Source organism: Trichinella spiralis (assembly GCF_000181795.1).
Source record: "Trichinella spiralis strain ISS 195 chromosome Unknown Scfld6373, whole genome shotgun sequence".
Classification (NCBI taxonomy): domain Eukaryota; kingdom Metazoa; phylum Nematoda; class Enoplea; order Trichinellida; family Trichinellidae; genus Trichinella; species Trichinella spiralis.
In genome coordinates this window covers 3,240-17,235 of record NW_003533312.1, presented here as the reverse complement: position 1 = coordinate 17,235, position 13,996 = coordinate 3,240, and the positions used below count along the sequence as shown (strand labels likewise).

The window sequence follows — 13,996 nt, the reverse complement described above, 5'->3', positions numbered from 1 at the left end:
CAAAAATTAATTACAATACAACCTTTTGGTGTAACATTTTTTTCTTTGGAAAAAAAATCCAGCCAACGGTGCTGTTTCCCCGGTGGGATTAATTTGGTACAAAACGTAAAACATGAATTCCCCAAATTAAGTAGCACACCGTTTTGTGGTCAATGAACAACTTGCCCAAAAGTGATGCAAATTGACAATAAAGCTAAAATAAAAAAAAACATTCATCTTCCATACATAATTTATATTATCAAAACAAAATTCAAATAAAATACACTTTTCCCTCACTTTCGATTCGTTACCATCAACTTCTATTACCATAAGATTATTTTTTCGGTAAACTGTACGACCCGGAAGTGGTCTCGAGTAACAAACTTTCTAAAGAGAAAAAAAATATGTTTTTTTTCACAATTCAACTTTTAAAAATAAAATTCAAAAAACAACAATAATACCATGTGCGCTTTCAGAGTTTTCACATATTTCATATATTTCATACACCGATCACAGATAAATAGCAACGGTCGTAAAAATTCATCGGGATAACATGAAAAATACCATGTACTGATTCGAAAATTACCCAACTGAATTTCCGCAATATACTTAATTCGAGTATTCTAAAATTACGCATTATAAAGTACTGATTTGAAATACTTTCAATTATTGAACACTTACAATTTCACGTTGTTTCTCCAGTTGTGCTGTGTGCGGATCAAGATGACCATCGTCCTGAATTGAAATAAAATGAATTTTAGAATTCCAGTATCATCAAATAGATTCATTTCATTTCATGCATTACTATATTATCAAATTCGTTAAACTATTTCTTCTACATAATAATTTGTTTGAAATTAGAAAAAAAAACAATCTCTTCATAATTTTTACCGTTTTAGGAACTTCTGCGTTCAAACGTTTCTGCTGCCGAGTTTGCACTACGTTCAAATTTGACTCCAAAGCTGAATCAACTGGACTATGCTGGCATTCGTTTGTTTTACACACCGACACGTCTATATCATTTCTGCTTATCCATTTGTCCATACGGCGTTCATCTTAAAATTATGAGCAACAAACATTAAAGCACGTTGAAAAAATGTCCACAAATAAGAGAACAACTAACCGCCATCAAAATGAACAAAATATTCCACTTCACCATTCTTTAACAAGTTCGTACGTTTCTGAATTACTTCAGCTCGTCCTGAAAAAAAATTTTCAATTAATACATTTCAAGTAGAAGACAATTCCCACAAAAACAGTCAAAGTTTACAGTCAATATCAAAAGGAAGTTAATCAACATGTAATCAATTAAAATCCAAGATATTTTTTTAATAAAAAACATGTTCTTATTAAAATATTAATTTAAAATTGAAAATAATTCAAGATAAAACAACTGAAACTAAAATAAAGATATTACTTTTAAATAAACCATCACTAATTCGTATCAAATAAAAAAAATACTCACAGGTCGATCTAATAATATCATCATACACAGCAAACAATCTCGAATCTGTATACTTACGCCATACATTTTGTGAATCTCTAACCATGTAAAATTCGCCCAACAATGGCTCCACATCTTCGGAAGGCTTTGGAATTGAAAATACAATTTATACTTCCCTACCAACAATCTGATTTGTCTTTTTACCATATCAATTATCATTTCATCTTCTAATGCTTTCAAATTATGTTCAGCAGCGTCGTCACTGTTTGAATCGCTCGTTTCCATTTTCTCGTCAACATCACACTGGTCATCTGCAGTCATCGGGAACAGAAACAGCTACAAATTTGTCATATGCAAATAAACGAATACCTTAATTTTTAAATATAAGCAATTAAAATGATTTAAATTTCAAATACGATGTTCACATAAATTAATAATAAATTCAATTTAATAAATAATCCCATTCACTTTTTTAAATTTAAATACTGCTGCAATCACATCCTTAAAATGCTTTGAATATTACCAATTGACAGACACCTACAGTATATTTCTGTATAATCAAGAATAAATCCAACGCAATATATTGTAATACAAGTATAATTGTAATGAATACATACTTTTAGAAGAAGAAAATATTTCTCAGTATCAATAAATTTAATTTTAATATCAAATCAGTAAATTTACAAAGCATTCATTAATCTGAGAAAAATGTTAATGCATTCTGCTAAAAATTTCAATTGTATTGACATTTAAGTAAAGATTTTGAAAGATACTGATTTGATAAAGATTTCAAAGATCATTATTTTTTTGTATTTTTCAAAAGGTATCGTCAGAATAAAATGTCTTTTCGGATACTAACAGCAAAACTTACTGAATGGTCAAGATCATTTGTATTTATACAATTTGGACTTTGAACAAATCTTTTACAAAGGAGTTGTTTTTTTTCTAATGAGATGAATTTATCCAGTCGAACTGATACTCTGGAATTGAAGAGTATCCTTAAAAATATTAAAGTTCCAATCTGCTAAATTTACTGTTATAGTGAATGATTTTAAATCTGAACAGAAAAAAGGAACACTGAAAAGTAGATGATGAAAAATAATAAAAAACGTGAACGACGAATGAAATGAATTAAAAAGTATAGCAGATTGTTTTGAAAAATCTTGAAAGAGAAGGTAAAATTCAGGCACAAGTTGATTTTTAAAGTAAATTTATAATTCCATTTTAAAGTAATTTTGCGTACGATGAGATAACTTTTTTGGCCAATCTGCGTTATAACAATTTGCTATTCATTTGTAATGTTCGAGCATAAGTTTGTAAATTAATTTCAATGCGTCATATTCAAAAAAAGTTACATTGTGAAAGTTAAGATAGATAAATTTGTAAATATCATACAGTCATTTTATGATTTAAGTGATTTAATTAAGCACTATAAAAGTTGAACTTTGAAATTTTTTGAATTATAAAATTACAATAAGAATTTTTTTTACAAAATAATTATTTGGCATATTTTAGAAATTGAAAGAAGATTTTGCTTGAAAATTTTTGAACAATTATTCTTGAATTTTTTTATAATCTTGTAAATTTGAAACAAAACTTTTTGCTGCATATTGAGTAGTGGACAAGATGAAGAACTGTTAGTGAAAGAATGTTATTTACGTTTATTGACAAGTTCACAATAATATTTATTTATAGTTTGATGAAGAATAAAACTATGAAACTGTGAACAACAAATAGAGCGTTTTATTATAACAAGTCAATTCAGCAAACCTTACAACATCAATACAGAAATTAGCTGCTTGTTTGATTTACTTTTTTAACAGTTGTTGCAGTAAACAACGTTGCAGCATTTTAAAAATTAATTTTGTTTTTATTTTATTTTTTTTTAAATACAACGATCTAGATTTTCATTCAGTTCTGTTTTTTATGAACTACTCTTTTTCTGATAAACTACTTTAATAGCAGTCCACCATTAATAAATTAAATGTTACAAAAGCTGAAGATGCTTATTTTTAAATAAAACTGTGCCTGTTTTTTTTCATCGTTTCGTGGTTATCAGTACCGGATTATGTACAAATTTAGTGTCAGTTTTCTTGAATGAAGCAATAAAGATTATCAAATGCCAGTGATCATAATATGTCCATTGGCAATGGAGTAATTAGTTAAATGAATGAATAATTCAATATAGTTTATTAATTTGAAAAAGGACAGAATTATTGCATTTGATGTCTAATTATATAATTATCGTATGTCAACATTGCAAATTAAATTTTTTCATCAGTTCCTTTCAAGTTTATTGTTCTTATCATGATTCACTGTTTCCTGTCTTTCATCGGTATATTAATATTTGATTTTCATTTTTTAATTTTAAATTGTAATGTTTTTTCAAATTCATAAATAATTTCATCAACAAATAATAAATTAATGTTTTCTAACGTAACTTTTTTTCAAATTGGCGCATTTGATAATTTATATTCCATGCAATTTTATTGTCAAAAAATAATTGTTAAAAAGCGACCATCAACTGGAATTATAATTTCTAATAATTACACGATGAATTTATCAATTTTACAGGCAAGTTTTGCAATTGCTTTCGTCATGTAAACTTTTCTCATTTCATAATAAATGCTAATTTAATTATTTAATGTTTGTATTTTTGAATGCAAATTAAAACAAGTGCACAAATAACGTGTAACTGAATAAACATTAAACTTCAGTTTATTTAAAAATGACATGTGAAAACTTGATAAACTTCATTAATTAAACATCTACTATAATGAGGCTTCTTCTTCAAACGTTTTTTTTAAATTTACTCATATATTAAAATAATAACGTTGGAAAGTTTGAAACTGTAAAATCTCACATTATCAACGTATAAGCTGGTCATATCAGTAAAAGAAATTATTTATTTTATCATAAAAAGAGTTCACTTTACGCAATAAATTTAAAGTAGTTTAATGTTTGCAACTTGAAAGTGTGCCAAATTTAGAATGCCATAATAAATGTGTTCAACACTGAAACTGGCATTTCAGTAAATAAACATTCAAGTACTTTTCATTTGTGTTCACGTTGTTGACGTTTAAAGTGTAAATAATGAAAGCATCATTATGGATGGACAATAAAATTTAAAAAAGATATAAAAGCCAAATGACAAAATAAAATACTGCCATATTTCCCTACTTTATTGTTATTGTATTCTTTTAAAATAAAGTACAAGTTTTAAAAATTAATGAAAACTGTATATTTCCAAATTAAGTAAGTAATTTAAATTTTTAAATATCATTTTCGTGAACGTAATACATTGTTTCGTAATTTTTTAAATTTTATGGACAGCACGTTGTGTTCATTGGACAATGAAGTTGACTTTAAAACTACAATAAATTTATTCATGTCAAGTGGTACCCCTTGTTGAACTGTTCTCCTTATTTTATTGCTTCAAAACATTTATCATAAATAAATGAATATATATATATGCATTCACTTATGTAATTTGAATTATGAAATATAAAATTTTATTCTTTTCGAGATGAAATGATGCATAAAATAGGAAAATAATTGGAGATTTGTGATTGTTTGCAGCTAACGTATATAATAAAAGAAAAGAATAAGTCAATTTGCATTTTGCAACAGGTTTATCTTTGCTCAACCGCGTCCTTGACGTTATTAATTCAGAAAATGAGTTTTTCATTGAAGACAACTTGCAAAACTGACAAGCCTACTAAACGCTTTCAATTTTATGAAAAACAAACTTTGATATGCTCTGATTATACTGTTTCGATTGCATTCCTTCAATTGCTAAAGCTAACTATCGTTATTATTATTATCATTATATTCTTTTTTGCAATGTATAGAAAAGTTTATTTTTTTTTAATCTAATAAATTTGATAATTAAATTTTATATATTTCCATAAAATTGTTTTCCACATAATCTACATGGAAAAGAAATTTATTCATCATGTATTCCATATTATGTAATGCTGTGTCGAATATAAATTTTAAAATAATGCATACAGAATAATTAATAAATTATTTTATTATAATTAAAAGTCATACAGCCGGTAGTGTCAGTTTTACTTAATAACGGATACACTACAAGCGTATAAATGTGTATATATATGTATATATATATATATATATCAAAAGGTAGTTTTGAAGGATATATTATTATTAACATACGCAGTTGAAGTAAAAAATTGCGTACGTATACAAGAAATAATAGATGGAACCTATTGAAAACCATATGAAAAAGAAATAAAAAAAGAAAAATGATTACTACATGAAAAAAGTGGCACTATAAGAAAAGTGGCAGTTTTTGCAGAACGGGCATAAAAATAGAAAATGACATAGCCTGGTCGACGTTGACAACAAAAGTCAGCAGTGGATAATTTGCATGGCATTGTTAGCAGTTTCGAGACCACGAAACGACTAGCAGACTGTTTCAGTAGCGTCCTGGGGCGCTCCTGTCATTCTGTATACACCGACGTCATCCAAACCGACGGCTCCCTGATTAGCACCGTTGTTGATGGCAGTGAATGTAATCTGGAATTTTTTTTTCAAATTATCATACACTTCTTTTATAAGTGAAGATTTTTTTTGAAAAAAATATTTAAATTACTTGATTTGGTCCAGCAGGACAGACAACGTAGCCAACTTTCCATACCCGATCGCCAACTTCAACGTCGATGGGCGTTTTGAAGCCGCAAATGTCAGAATTTGGTCCGCAGCAAACAACCAACTGTATGCCTTGAGTTGCTTTGTAATATTGGAATTTGATGACGCGTTCATCGGCCAAATTACCAGTAGAACGCAAAACTGACCTCTGATTTGGTAACAAATATGTAGCAACGTAATAGCTGCCAGATGCTAAAGATAAATCGAAATTTGAAATATGTAATATGAAATTTCAAAATGGGTGAGGTGAGAACAAATGGCTTTGTAAAATTTGTGTAACAAAAAAGAAAAAGTCAGACCCCTCAGGTGGACAAAATTGACAGAAAATATTTCCCAAGTCAGTGGGTTAATTTAAATTTCAATGTGCCGAAAGTACTGATTTTTCAGCTTTCTTGGGCGTGGTTGCTGAAACTTACGCGCATTGTTCAAGCCTGTCAGTGGATTTCGGAAACGACCCTGCACGATTTCCCAGGATGTGGTGGCCAAGCCGCTGTTTGCCAAATCCTGATAAGCGCACATACGACCTAAATGTAGTTTTTTTGGTGTAAATTTGAGAAAAATTGACAATTTTTGAATACCTTCAAAACCGCACACAAAAGCTTCACATTCACCACCGGCTGGAGCAGGAACTGGCTCAGCTGGAGTTTCAACTACACCAGGTTCTTCAGTAGCTGAAATATGCGACATTTCAAACAATATTAGCATAAATTGAAGAATATTAATAATTTACGTGTGCATGGTACAAAGTCAACTCGAACATCGTCAACTGCGGCAGCGCCCAAATTGCTAACAAAATTGTAAGCGACAATAACGACCTGTCAATTTGCAAAAAAAAATAAAATGTTAGTATTAATTGATTTATTTTTTGCCAAAAATAAGTAATATAACGTAATATATTTACGTCAAAGAATTCTCCTGGTGAGAGTTCGACAGTAGTAGGACCGGGAGAACTGGTACGGGGCAGCTCTTGGCAATTTAACAAAGGTGCGTTTTCGGGGTTGTCAAAGAATGCTTCTCGTGTGCAAACTTGCAGTTTCACACCGTCCGTAGTCCAGTGTCTTAAATATGGAAATTAAAATTTTTTTTTGACAACAGAAATTTTTTACCTGAGAGATACGCGCACGGGTTCTTCTGTGCAAGCAATGGAGCAAGAATGAAATTGAGCTTCGTCACTGGAATCAGTTGCACCGCTAGCAATGGCCAAAAATCGACCGCCTATCAAATTAATTTTTAAATAATTGCTTTCCAATTTTAATACGTACTGGGAATGTTGGGTGTGCCGAATGCTCTGTTGAATACTTCTGGATCTGGTGTCCCTTCTAGAGTACTCCATTCGAGCTTATCAAGCGGGGGTTTGTTATTTTGCCAGCAGCAGGATGTTTCAAAATCACAGCTCATTTGTTCTGGACCAGTTACTGGACCACCGTTGGCTGAATCGAAAGCTTAAAAAAATTATTTTTTTTTAATAATCATTTTTTTTCGTAAAAATTCAAACGAAATTAACTTACTGGAGCTGTCGTAAGGCATAGCACGTACATTTGGTCCAAATAATTCTTAAAATGCAAAAGTATCATCATTACCGTTACAATTAGAATTGCAAAAAAATTGCATACCTGCCATTGGGCTGTATTGAGTGACAATAGTTTCCTCTTCGCAACCGCCGCATCCTCGTCGACGACCGTGGCAAGCAAATGCTTAATATAGAATAAATTAATCATACTGATTAGCAAATGTGCATACAAATAAATAATACCTTCATAAAAGAATATCGAAATTAAGGAGAGCAATAAGGTGCGGCGCATGTTCGTCCGTTAGAAGAAGCTGAAGCTGCAGAAAAGAGACAATTGAAATAATATAAAGTGTAAATGCATACGTGGGCACTTGTATGTGCTTATATGCATGTGTATGTATGTATGCGATGGATGTGTATGTATATGCGTATGTATATTTATTTGTATGATGTAGATATCAGTGTATTAGATATTTTAAATATGAATTACCAAAAAAATGAAGAAGAGGAATAAAATGAGAGAATAGAATAGAAGAAGAGTAGCTGGGGGAGAGAAATTAAATGGAAATTTCAATAGTTGTACAAAAGAGTAAAGATATATTATAACGGACTGGAGCGCGGCAATAGTGTAAAGAAGAAATAATTGTCAGGAATGAATCTGCGCCGTAATAAATGGTCCCTTTTCGGGAAGTCTTCTCCAATGCTGTTTAAGTCGGTCGTCCGGTCGTCCCCTTTATTGTTGAAGACCTAATGAACCGGATTCAGAGCAAATTCTTTGTTTACCATTTGATCCAATAGAATTTAAGCCGAAGCTTGGGGGCCGACAAGATGTTCATGTTAACCCCATTTAGTTGGGAAAAGTTGGTCGCAAGACGACCGACTTCTGCATCTTTCCAGACCAAGGAGCCCTGCTTGACGAAGCCGAGGCCAGAGTAGACAAGTTACAAGCCACCCAAGCAACCCCTGCATCAATGGCTAGAAGCGGGACACGTTGTCGCCGTTGGCCAAGCAGGTCTCGGCCAGCTTCAACATTCACCAAAGTCCAATCATCCATCTCAGCTTCACTGCTGAAATATTGCATAATCGAATAGCATGATGCATATAATTTATTTGCATATCGATTTCAATATTGCTCTTCACTTCCATAAACAAAAAATATTCTTGTTCTTTCATTTTTTAAATATTTATTTATAACATTTTTTTATTCATAAAAAATTTATCCATCATCAGTATATTTGTACAAATTTGAAGAAAACCAAAGAAATAACTTTTGAAAGTTAAATATTATTTTCGGATAATTTCAATAATTTTAAATTATCCTCTGTTTCTCAGGAAAATCCATTATGCTTGTATATTATGCAAAACCGCAAAGTGAGTCATCATTAAAATTAAAAATTGCAGTATTTCAAATTAAACATGTTCACTTTTTAAAGCATGTCTAGCTTTGGTAATTTTATTATTGCAAATAAATCAACATTATGCATATTGTATAAGAAAAATTTTGTTGCAAAATATTGTTTTTCATCTACTTTGATATGAATTTTTAATAGAAATTTAATTAAATTCTGTTTTCATTCGCATAAAAATACAAAAATAAAATTATTTAATTTTTTTATTTATAATTATAATAGTAGCATGTAAAAAGCTGCATGTGATTGATTTATATATAGTATCGTTAAAATAATAATTACATATTTGTACATTACATGTCCATGTGTATGCAATTTGTTGCGCAAATTTTTATTAATACTATGCTGCATGTTTTAAATTCAAAAAAGAACTTTCTTATCAATTTTCAACTAATATTGCAAGCAATTATTGCGCACCAAACATAGCCTGGCATTGTGTAAAGTTTAGCTTATTTTATCTGAAATAAAAAAGCTAATAATTAAAATGCTTTTACAGATTAGTCTAAAATTTCATTTGACTACTTTTTGAATATTTTGTTTGCATTGATTCAATAAGCAAAATGAAAAATAAAAATTCCTATTTAATAAAGCAATGATTAAAGCCTGAAAAAATGCCTTCATTAAAATGATGAATGCAGTAATTGATGAGCAATTTCAAAATTTATACCAAATAAATGAGAAAAAATATGAATAAAATATACTTTTATTTGAAATTCATTTATTTTAAATGTTAAATTAATTAATGAAAATAACCCCATCAAGAGACTGACTTTGCTATGAAGCTGTTTTCATTTCTCTGCTGTCATTGTGAACTACTGGGCCCATTTCGAAAGCTGACCTCCAGTTTGGAGTCAGGTAGAATAATTGGAACAACTGAAAGCCTAGCATGATCACAAAAAGTTGTAAAAACTTTTCTTGACCTGAAATTAATTTTTTTCTTTTGACAAATTTAAAATTTTCATTTTAAAATCATCTTTAGCTTGTAATGACAAATAATATTTATCAATATGGGATATTGTTTAAATTTCAAATTTGCATAAATGATTCTGATATTTGCCACCTAGTGCTTTAACAGATGAAAGTTATCACACCCACGTGACAATTACGTAAGACTATAATTTACCACTATTAAATGAAATTGTTTTATATAAGGCACAATTAAACATAAACTCTCTGAAATAAAATATTATTTTATTATGTTGTTATTAATGTTTGGATAATCATTTTGAATTAATATTTTCAGCGTGATTTTGAATGATGATTGCATAATCAAATATTTTATGAGATTCTAAAATAACTTTATACTTGAAGGCATAATTAAAGTAAATCTGTAAATGCATATCAATTGTTTTCAACGTTAATAGATATTTATTTTTATTTATGAACAGTAATGTAAGTATGGATCTCAGGATATTGATGCCTATCTAACTGTTACAAATTTGAAAAGTTTTCATAGATAGAATCACTTAATCACTGTGATTAATAAATTAAAGATATAATATTCAACGTATTACATTAAAATTATCATTATTTACTTTAATATATTCAAATGTATTACAAAAAATGGTAAGTGATACTTTTATTTGCATTTACTAAAGTAATTTAAAGTTTTTTGCATTCAATTTGAATTTGATTTTTTTAGTGTAATTTTAAAATGATCTATTGTCAATATATTCACCAATCGCATGGTACATTTTTATTCGCTGATGCTTTTATACTGCTTCATTGGTCATACGAATGTTTTTTGCTTTTCATAGCGTCTATAAGTGTTCCACTTGTAGTGTTTAAAATAACGTTTGCTTTTTTTTGTTGTCAAATAAAATGCGTCTTTTTCCTTTTATACATTTCCTTTGGCTGACCGATATATTTGAATAATTTTCAAATTAAATTTTATAACTTCACATTGCTTGTTTGTTCACGAATGACAAAAATATTTATGCAAATAATACTTGCAAATAAAATATAGTTTTAAATATATTGATCTTTCAAATTCAAAATTTTTCACTTCATCAGGACACTACTCATGATACTTTATCGTCTGCATAAAACTTGTACTTTACGGTTTTTAGCTTATTCAAGTGAATAATTTACATTTGATATGTTATATAATTTAAATATATCAAAACAGCCCTTTCCTTTTGCAGATGCAAAAAATTCTGCACCGCCTTTAAATTGTATATCTGGTTGGGAATTGCTTTTTTCTAATTTTTTTCTATCTGTACAAGTAACACACAACGTGCCATATATTTTTCAAATGCTAAGGCATTTGTGAATTAGAGGTTCTATTTAAAAAAGTCTGCAACGCAATTGAGCAAACTTTTGTATCATCGTATTATTTTTTAGTATAGATTAAATTATATTTTAATTTAATAAATCTGTCATATTAAATTTTTTTATTTTAAATCAAGATGAAGTATAAGTAAATATATTCTATATTGCTTATAGAATTAAAATGCAAATGCAGTGCACAATTATTGAATATACTATTTTATTTAGCAGTTACAAATTTATGACTTGTTTACTTTTTATGATAATCTTTCAGTCTTGCAGCTACAACAAAATTCATCATTTTTTTTATTAATTCTCATCAAATATTCAGAAATAAACTTATTTAAAATATGTATGTGTATGAAGCATAATATAAAAATGTCAAAATCTGTTGACTCAGGACGCATTGCAACATCGTCTTTTATCATATTTTGTAAATATATCTAACTTATAACCTTCACAAACTGAACTTTGACAATGCAGACAGTAGAATGAACAGATGCAATTGTGCGCAATTTATAAAAATACAATAATAATAAGCTTCAAATGTAACGTTTCTTCTTTTAAAGATCTTAAATTAACGACGTTAATAATTGGTGATTATGAACATCATACATAACATTTAAAATGTGCGGTAGTATGAATGAACAGGATAATAATTATTGCAAGTATTCAACAATCATTCGATAATCGAATATTTTACTTTTCAGTTCCCTTTGAAATGTTGATAAAATATAATGCAAAGAAACGTTTCGCATTATATCCTACAATAAACTTTAAAAAATAGCTTAATTTTTCCATAATTTCCGCAACATTTAAAAAACCATTTTTATTGTCCTTGCTTTTATAAATGTTCATAAATGATTATTAAATAATGAAAATAATAAATTTATGAAAATTATTTTAAAAATTTTGAAATCCTTAAGTGCACAGTAAGTTTATACAAGAAGATGCAATTGCAAAAAAATTTACGGAATGCGTGCACTGATGGAGAGTACTGTGTCTAAAAATTTTGAAGGAATGCCTTTTAAGAATTGTTTTTAAAGGTCCCTATGCTACTATGTATATTGTTTGTTTACATGAAAGATATTATTTTAAATTGTAAAAAACCAAATTTAATTAAGATATTAGTTTTGAAATAATTTCAACGTTCTACCTGTCAAAATAATATATCAATTGCATGTCATCACATGAAAATTTTTAATTCAGTAAACGTGCATGGCCTAAGTGTTCCACTTTACATAAAGAACTGCAAATAGCGAGGTTCGATTGTATAAAAAAAAATAAATTTTTTCCTTTAAAAATGCTTGAACATATTAAATTTTTGGTTTTCAATTTAACCGTTCACAAAGGCTGCATCATCGAAGTATACTTTCGTATTTTTCATTTTTCGTATTTCGAATTCGATATGTGAAAATATTCGATGAAACAATAAAATATAAAGATTCGAACTTTATTTGGCAAACATCCTGTTGTAAAAAATGTACAATAATTTTTTTTCTCTGTTTGGCAATTGCAGACCAATAAAAAATTCTTCGCCAATGATTTCACCATTTGAAATCCAAGTTTAATGATTGCCATGAGCAAATTTTGACGCATGCATGCAAAACGCACAAGCAATACGTACAAGATTCAAAGGGACAATTTTTTGTTTCCAAAAATAGCTGAACTAATCAAATGGGCTGGGTCGATTTGGGAAATTAATTTCGTCAGGTCGATGCAGAATATGTCACACAGACGGATGGAATGTTACGCTCTGGTCGCCAATTGCGTACTTGCTCTGTGATGTGATCTTATTTGACGAATGGATTCTCAATTGCAAACCTCGTCTACAATAGCCTAAATAATTGCTGCTTGCCAGTGTGACCAAATTTTTATTTAAATGATGATGGGCAGGTCATTTTAGCTATTACGGTCAACTTTCAAAATTTGAACCTCTAACAACAACTGGCATGACCGCAATTTTACAGTAATTAAAAAGGTTACATTATTTATTGAAAAAATAAATCGAAACAGTTTTTTCACATTTTTCTTTAAATAAGCGTCGAAGACGCGTTTCATAAAATTCAAAATTTAAGTACTTTATAAATTCATACTTCTTTATTCAATTAAAATAATAATTCAAAGCAATGCGTCATAATTATAAACCCAAAATATTTTGTTTAACAATAAATTTCAGTTGTCTCTCTTTGCATTGCAGAAGTGGACATTTTTCATTTATTTATTTCTTGTGCTACCTTCATATTTTAGGCATCATTTAAAGACTATTTTTATTATTTACTAATATTATTTAAAATCCACAATCAACAATAAAGTAATTTTATTCAAATTCATTCTATCATAACTATTAAAATAATCAAGTACAAATAAACGTTGAAATTGGTATCGTGTTTTATTTAAACAAATATTAATAATAATTTTGTGCTTTAAGAACACTTGCAACATTAGAACTTGTTAAGGCAGTAAATTTTAAAAGGACGGTGATAAATATAAGAGTTGGTGATGATTTTCAGGCCACAAAAATATCTCGCTTGCATTATCCTTTCATTTTCAGCTTTATCATGTCACTTCTTCCGCACTTGTTTGCATATCCAGTCCATTCCATCCTTAAATACGCATTTGCATAGTTAATTTAAGCAATCTGTAAAACTTTAACTTGCTAAAGAAAATCATTTTCATGTTAAAATTTTGAGTAGTACTAGTAGATGCCATTTT

General features: G+C 28.9%; 4 protein-coding genes across 4 annotated transcripts; 1 reads left to right on the top strand and 3 right to left on the bottom strand.

Moving 5' to 3' along the window:
• Window positions 1–88: 88 nt before the first annotated feature.
• On the bottom strand, window positions 89–1,744 carry Tsp_12324 (putative histone acetyltransferase MYST1). Its single transcript, XM_003366219.1, has 7 exons — window positions 1,445–1,744; window positions 1,103–1,160; window positions 871–1,034; window positions 661–714; window positions 441–602; window positions 277–366; window positions 89–193 (listed from the first exon to the last, which is right to left on the bottom strand). The coding sequence occupies exons 1-7, from the start codon at window positions 1,742–1,744 to the stop codon at window positions 89–91; spliced, it is 933 nt and encodes a 310-aa protein (XP_003366267.1).
• A 4,104-nt stretch (window positions 1,745–5,848) lies between these two features.
• On the bottom strand, window positions 5,849–7,896 carry Tsp_12323 (conserved hypothetical protein). Its single transcript, XM_003366218.1, has 10 exons — window positions 7,848–7,896; window positions 7,708–7,788; window positions 7,357–7,524; window positions 7,201–7,309; window positions 6,996–7,152; window positions 6,825–6,909; window positions 6,673–6,765; window positions 6,511–6,618; window positions 6,084–6,286; window positions 5,849–5,962 (listed from the first exon to the last, which is right to left on the bottom strand). Exons 1-10 carry the CDS (start codon window positions 7,894–7,896, stop codon window positions 5,849–5,851), a joined length of 1,167 nt encoding a protein of 388 aa, XP_003366266.1.
• A 360-nt stretch (window positions 7,897–8,256) lies between these two features.
• Tsp_12322 (conserved hypothetical protein) lies at window positions 8,257–8,695 on the top strand. Its single transcript, XM_003366217.1, is given in 3 exon segments — window positions 8,257–8,309; window positions 8,350–8,440; window positions 8,456–8,695. 3 exon segments carry the CDS (start codon window positions 8,257–8,259, stop codon window positions 8,693–8,695), a joined length of 384 nt encoding a protein of 127 aa, XP_003366265.1.
• Window positions 8,696–9,787: 1,092 nt separating this feature from the next.
• On the bottom strand, window positions 9,788–10,328 carry Tsp_12321 (conserved hypothetical protein). The gene is made up of 2 exons (XM_003366216.1): window positions 10,319–10,328; window positions 9,788–9,933 (listed from the first exon to the last, which is right to left on the bottom strand). The coding sequence occupies exons 1-2, from the start codon at window positions 10,326–10,328 to the stop codon at window positions 9,788–9,790; spliced, it is 156 nt and encodes a 51-aa protein (XP_003366264.1).
• Window positions 10,329–13,996: the final 3,668 nt, after the last annotated feature.

Excerpts from the sequence above, each read along its gene's own strand:
- Tsp_12322 (XM_003366217.1), top strand. The coding sequence starts at position 8,257 with ATGAATCTGCGCCGTAATAAATGGTCCCTTTTCGGGAAGTCTTCTCCA. Across the intron at positions 8,310-8,349 it reads GGGAAGTCTTCTCCAATGCT|ACCTAATGAACCGGATTCAG; the intron begins GTTTAAGTCGGT and ends TTATTGTTGAAG.
- Tsp_12324 (XM_003366219.1), bottom strand. The coding sequence starts at position 1,744 with ATGACTGCAGATGACCAGTGTGATGTTGACGAGAAAATGGAAACGAGC. Across the intron at positions 715-870 it reads ACGCAGAAGTTCCTAAAACG|GACGATGGTCATCTTGATCC; the intron begins GTAAAAATTATG and ends ATTTCAATTCAG. Across the intron at positions 194-276 it reads TTGATGGTAACGAATCGAAA|CTTTATTGTCAATTTGCATC; the intron begins GTGAGGGAAAAG and ends TTTTTATTTTAG.
- Tsp_12323 (XM_003366218.1), bottom strand. The coding sequence starts at position 7,896 with ATGCGCCGCACCTTATTGCTCTCCTTAATTTCGATATTCTTTTATGAA. Across the intron at positions 7,525-7,707 it reads TCAATACAGCCCAATGGCAG|CCAACGGTGGTCCAGTAACT; the intron begins GTATGCAATTTT and ends CTTTCGATTCAG. Across the intron at positions 7,153-7,200 it reads CCCGTGCGCGTATCTCTCAG|ACACTGGACTACGGACGGTG; the intron begins GTAAAAAATTTC and ends TCCATATTTAAG.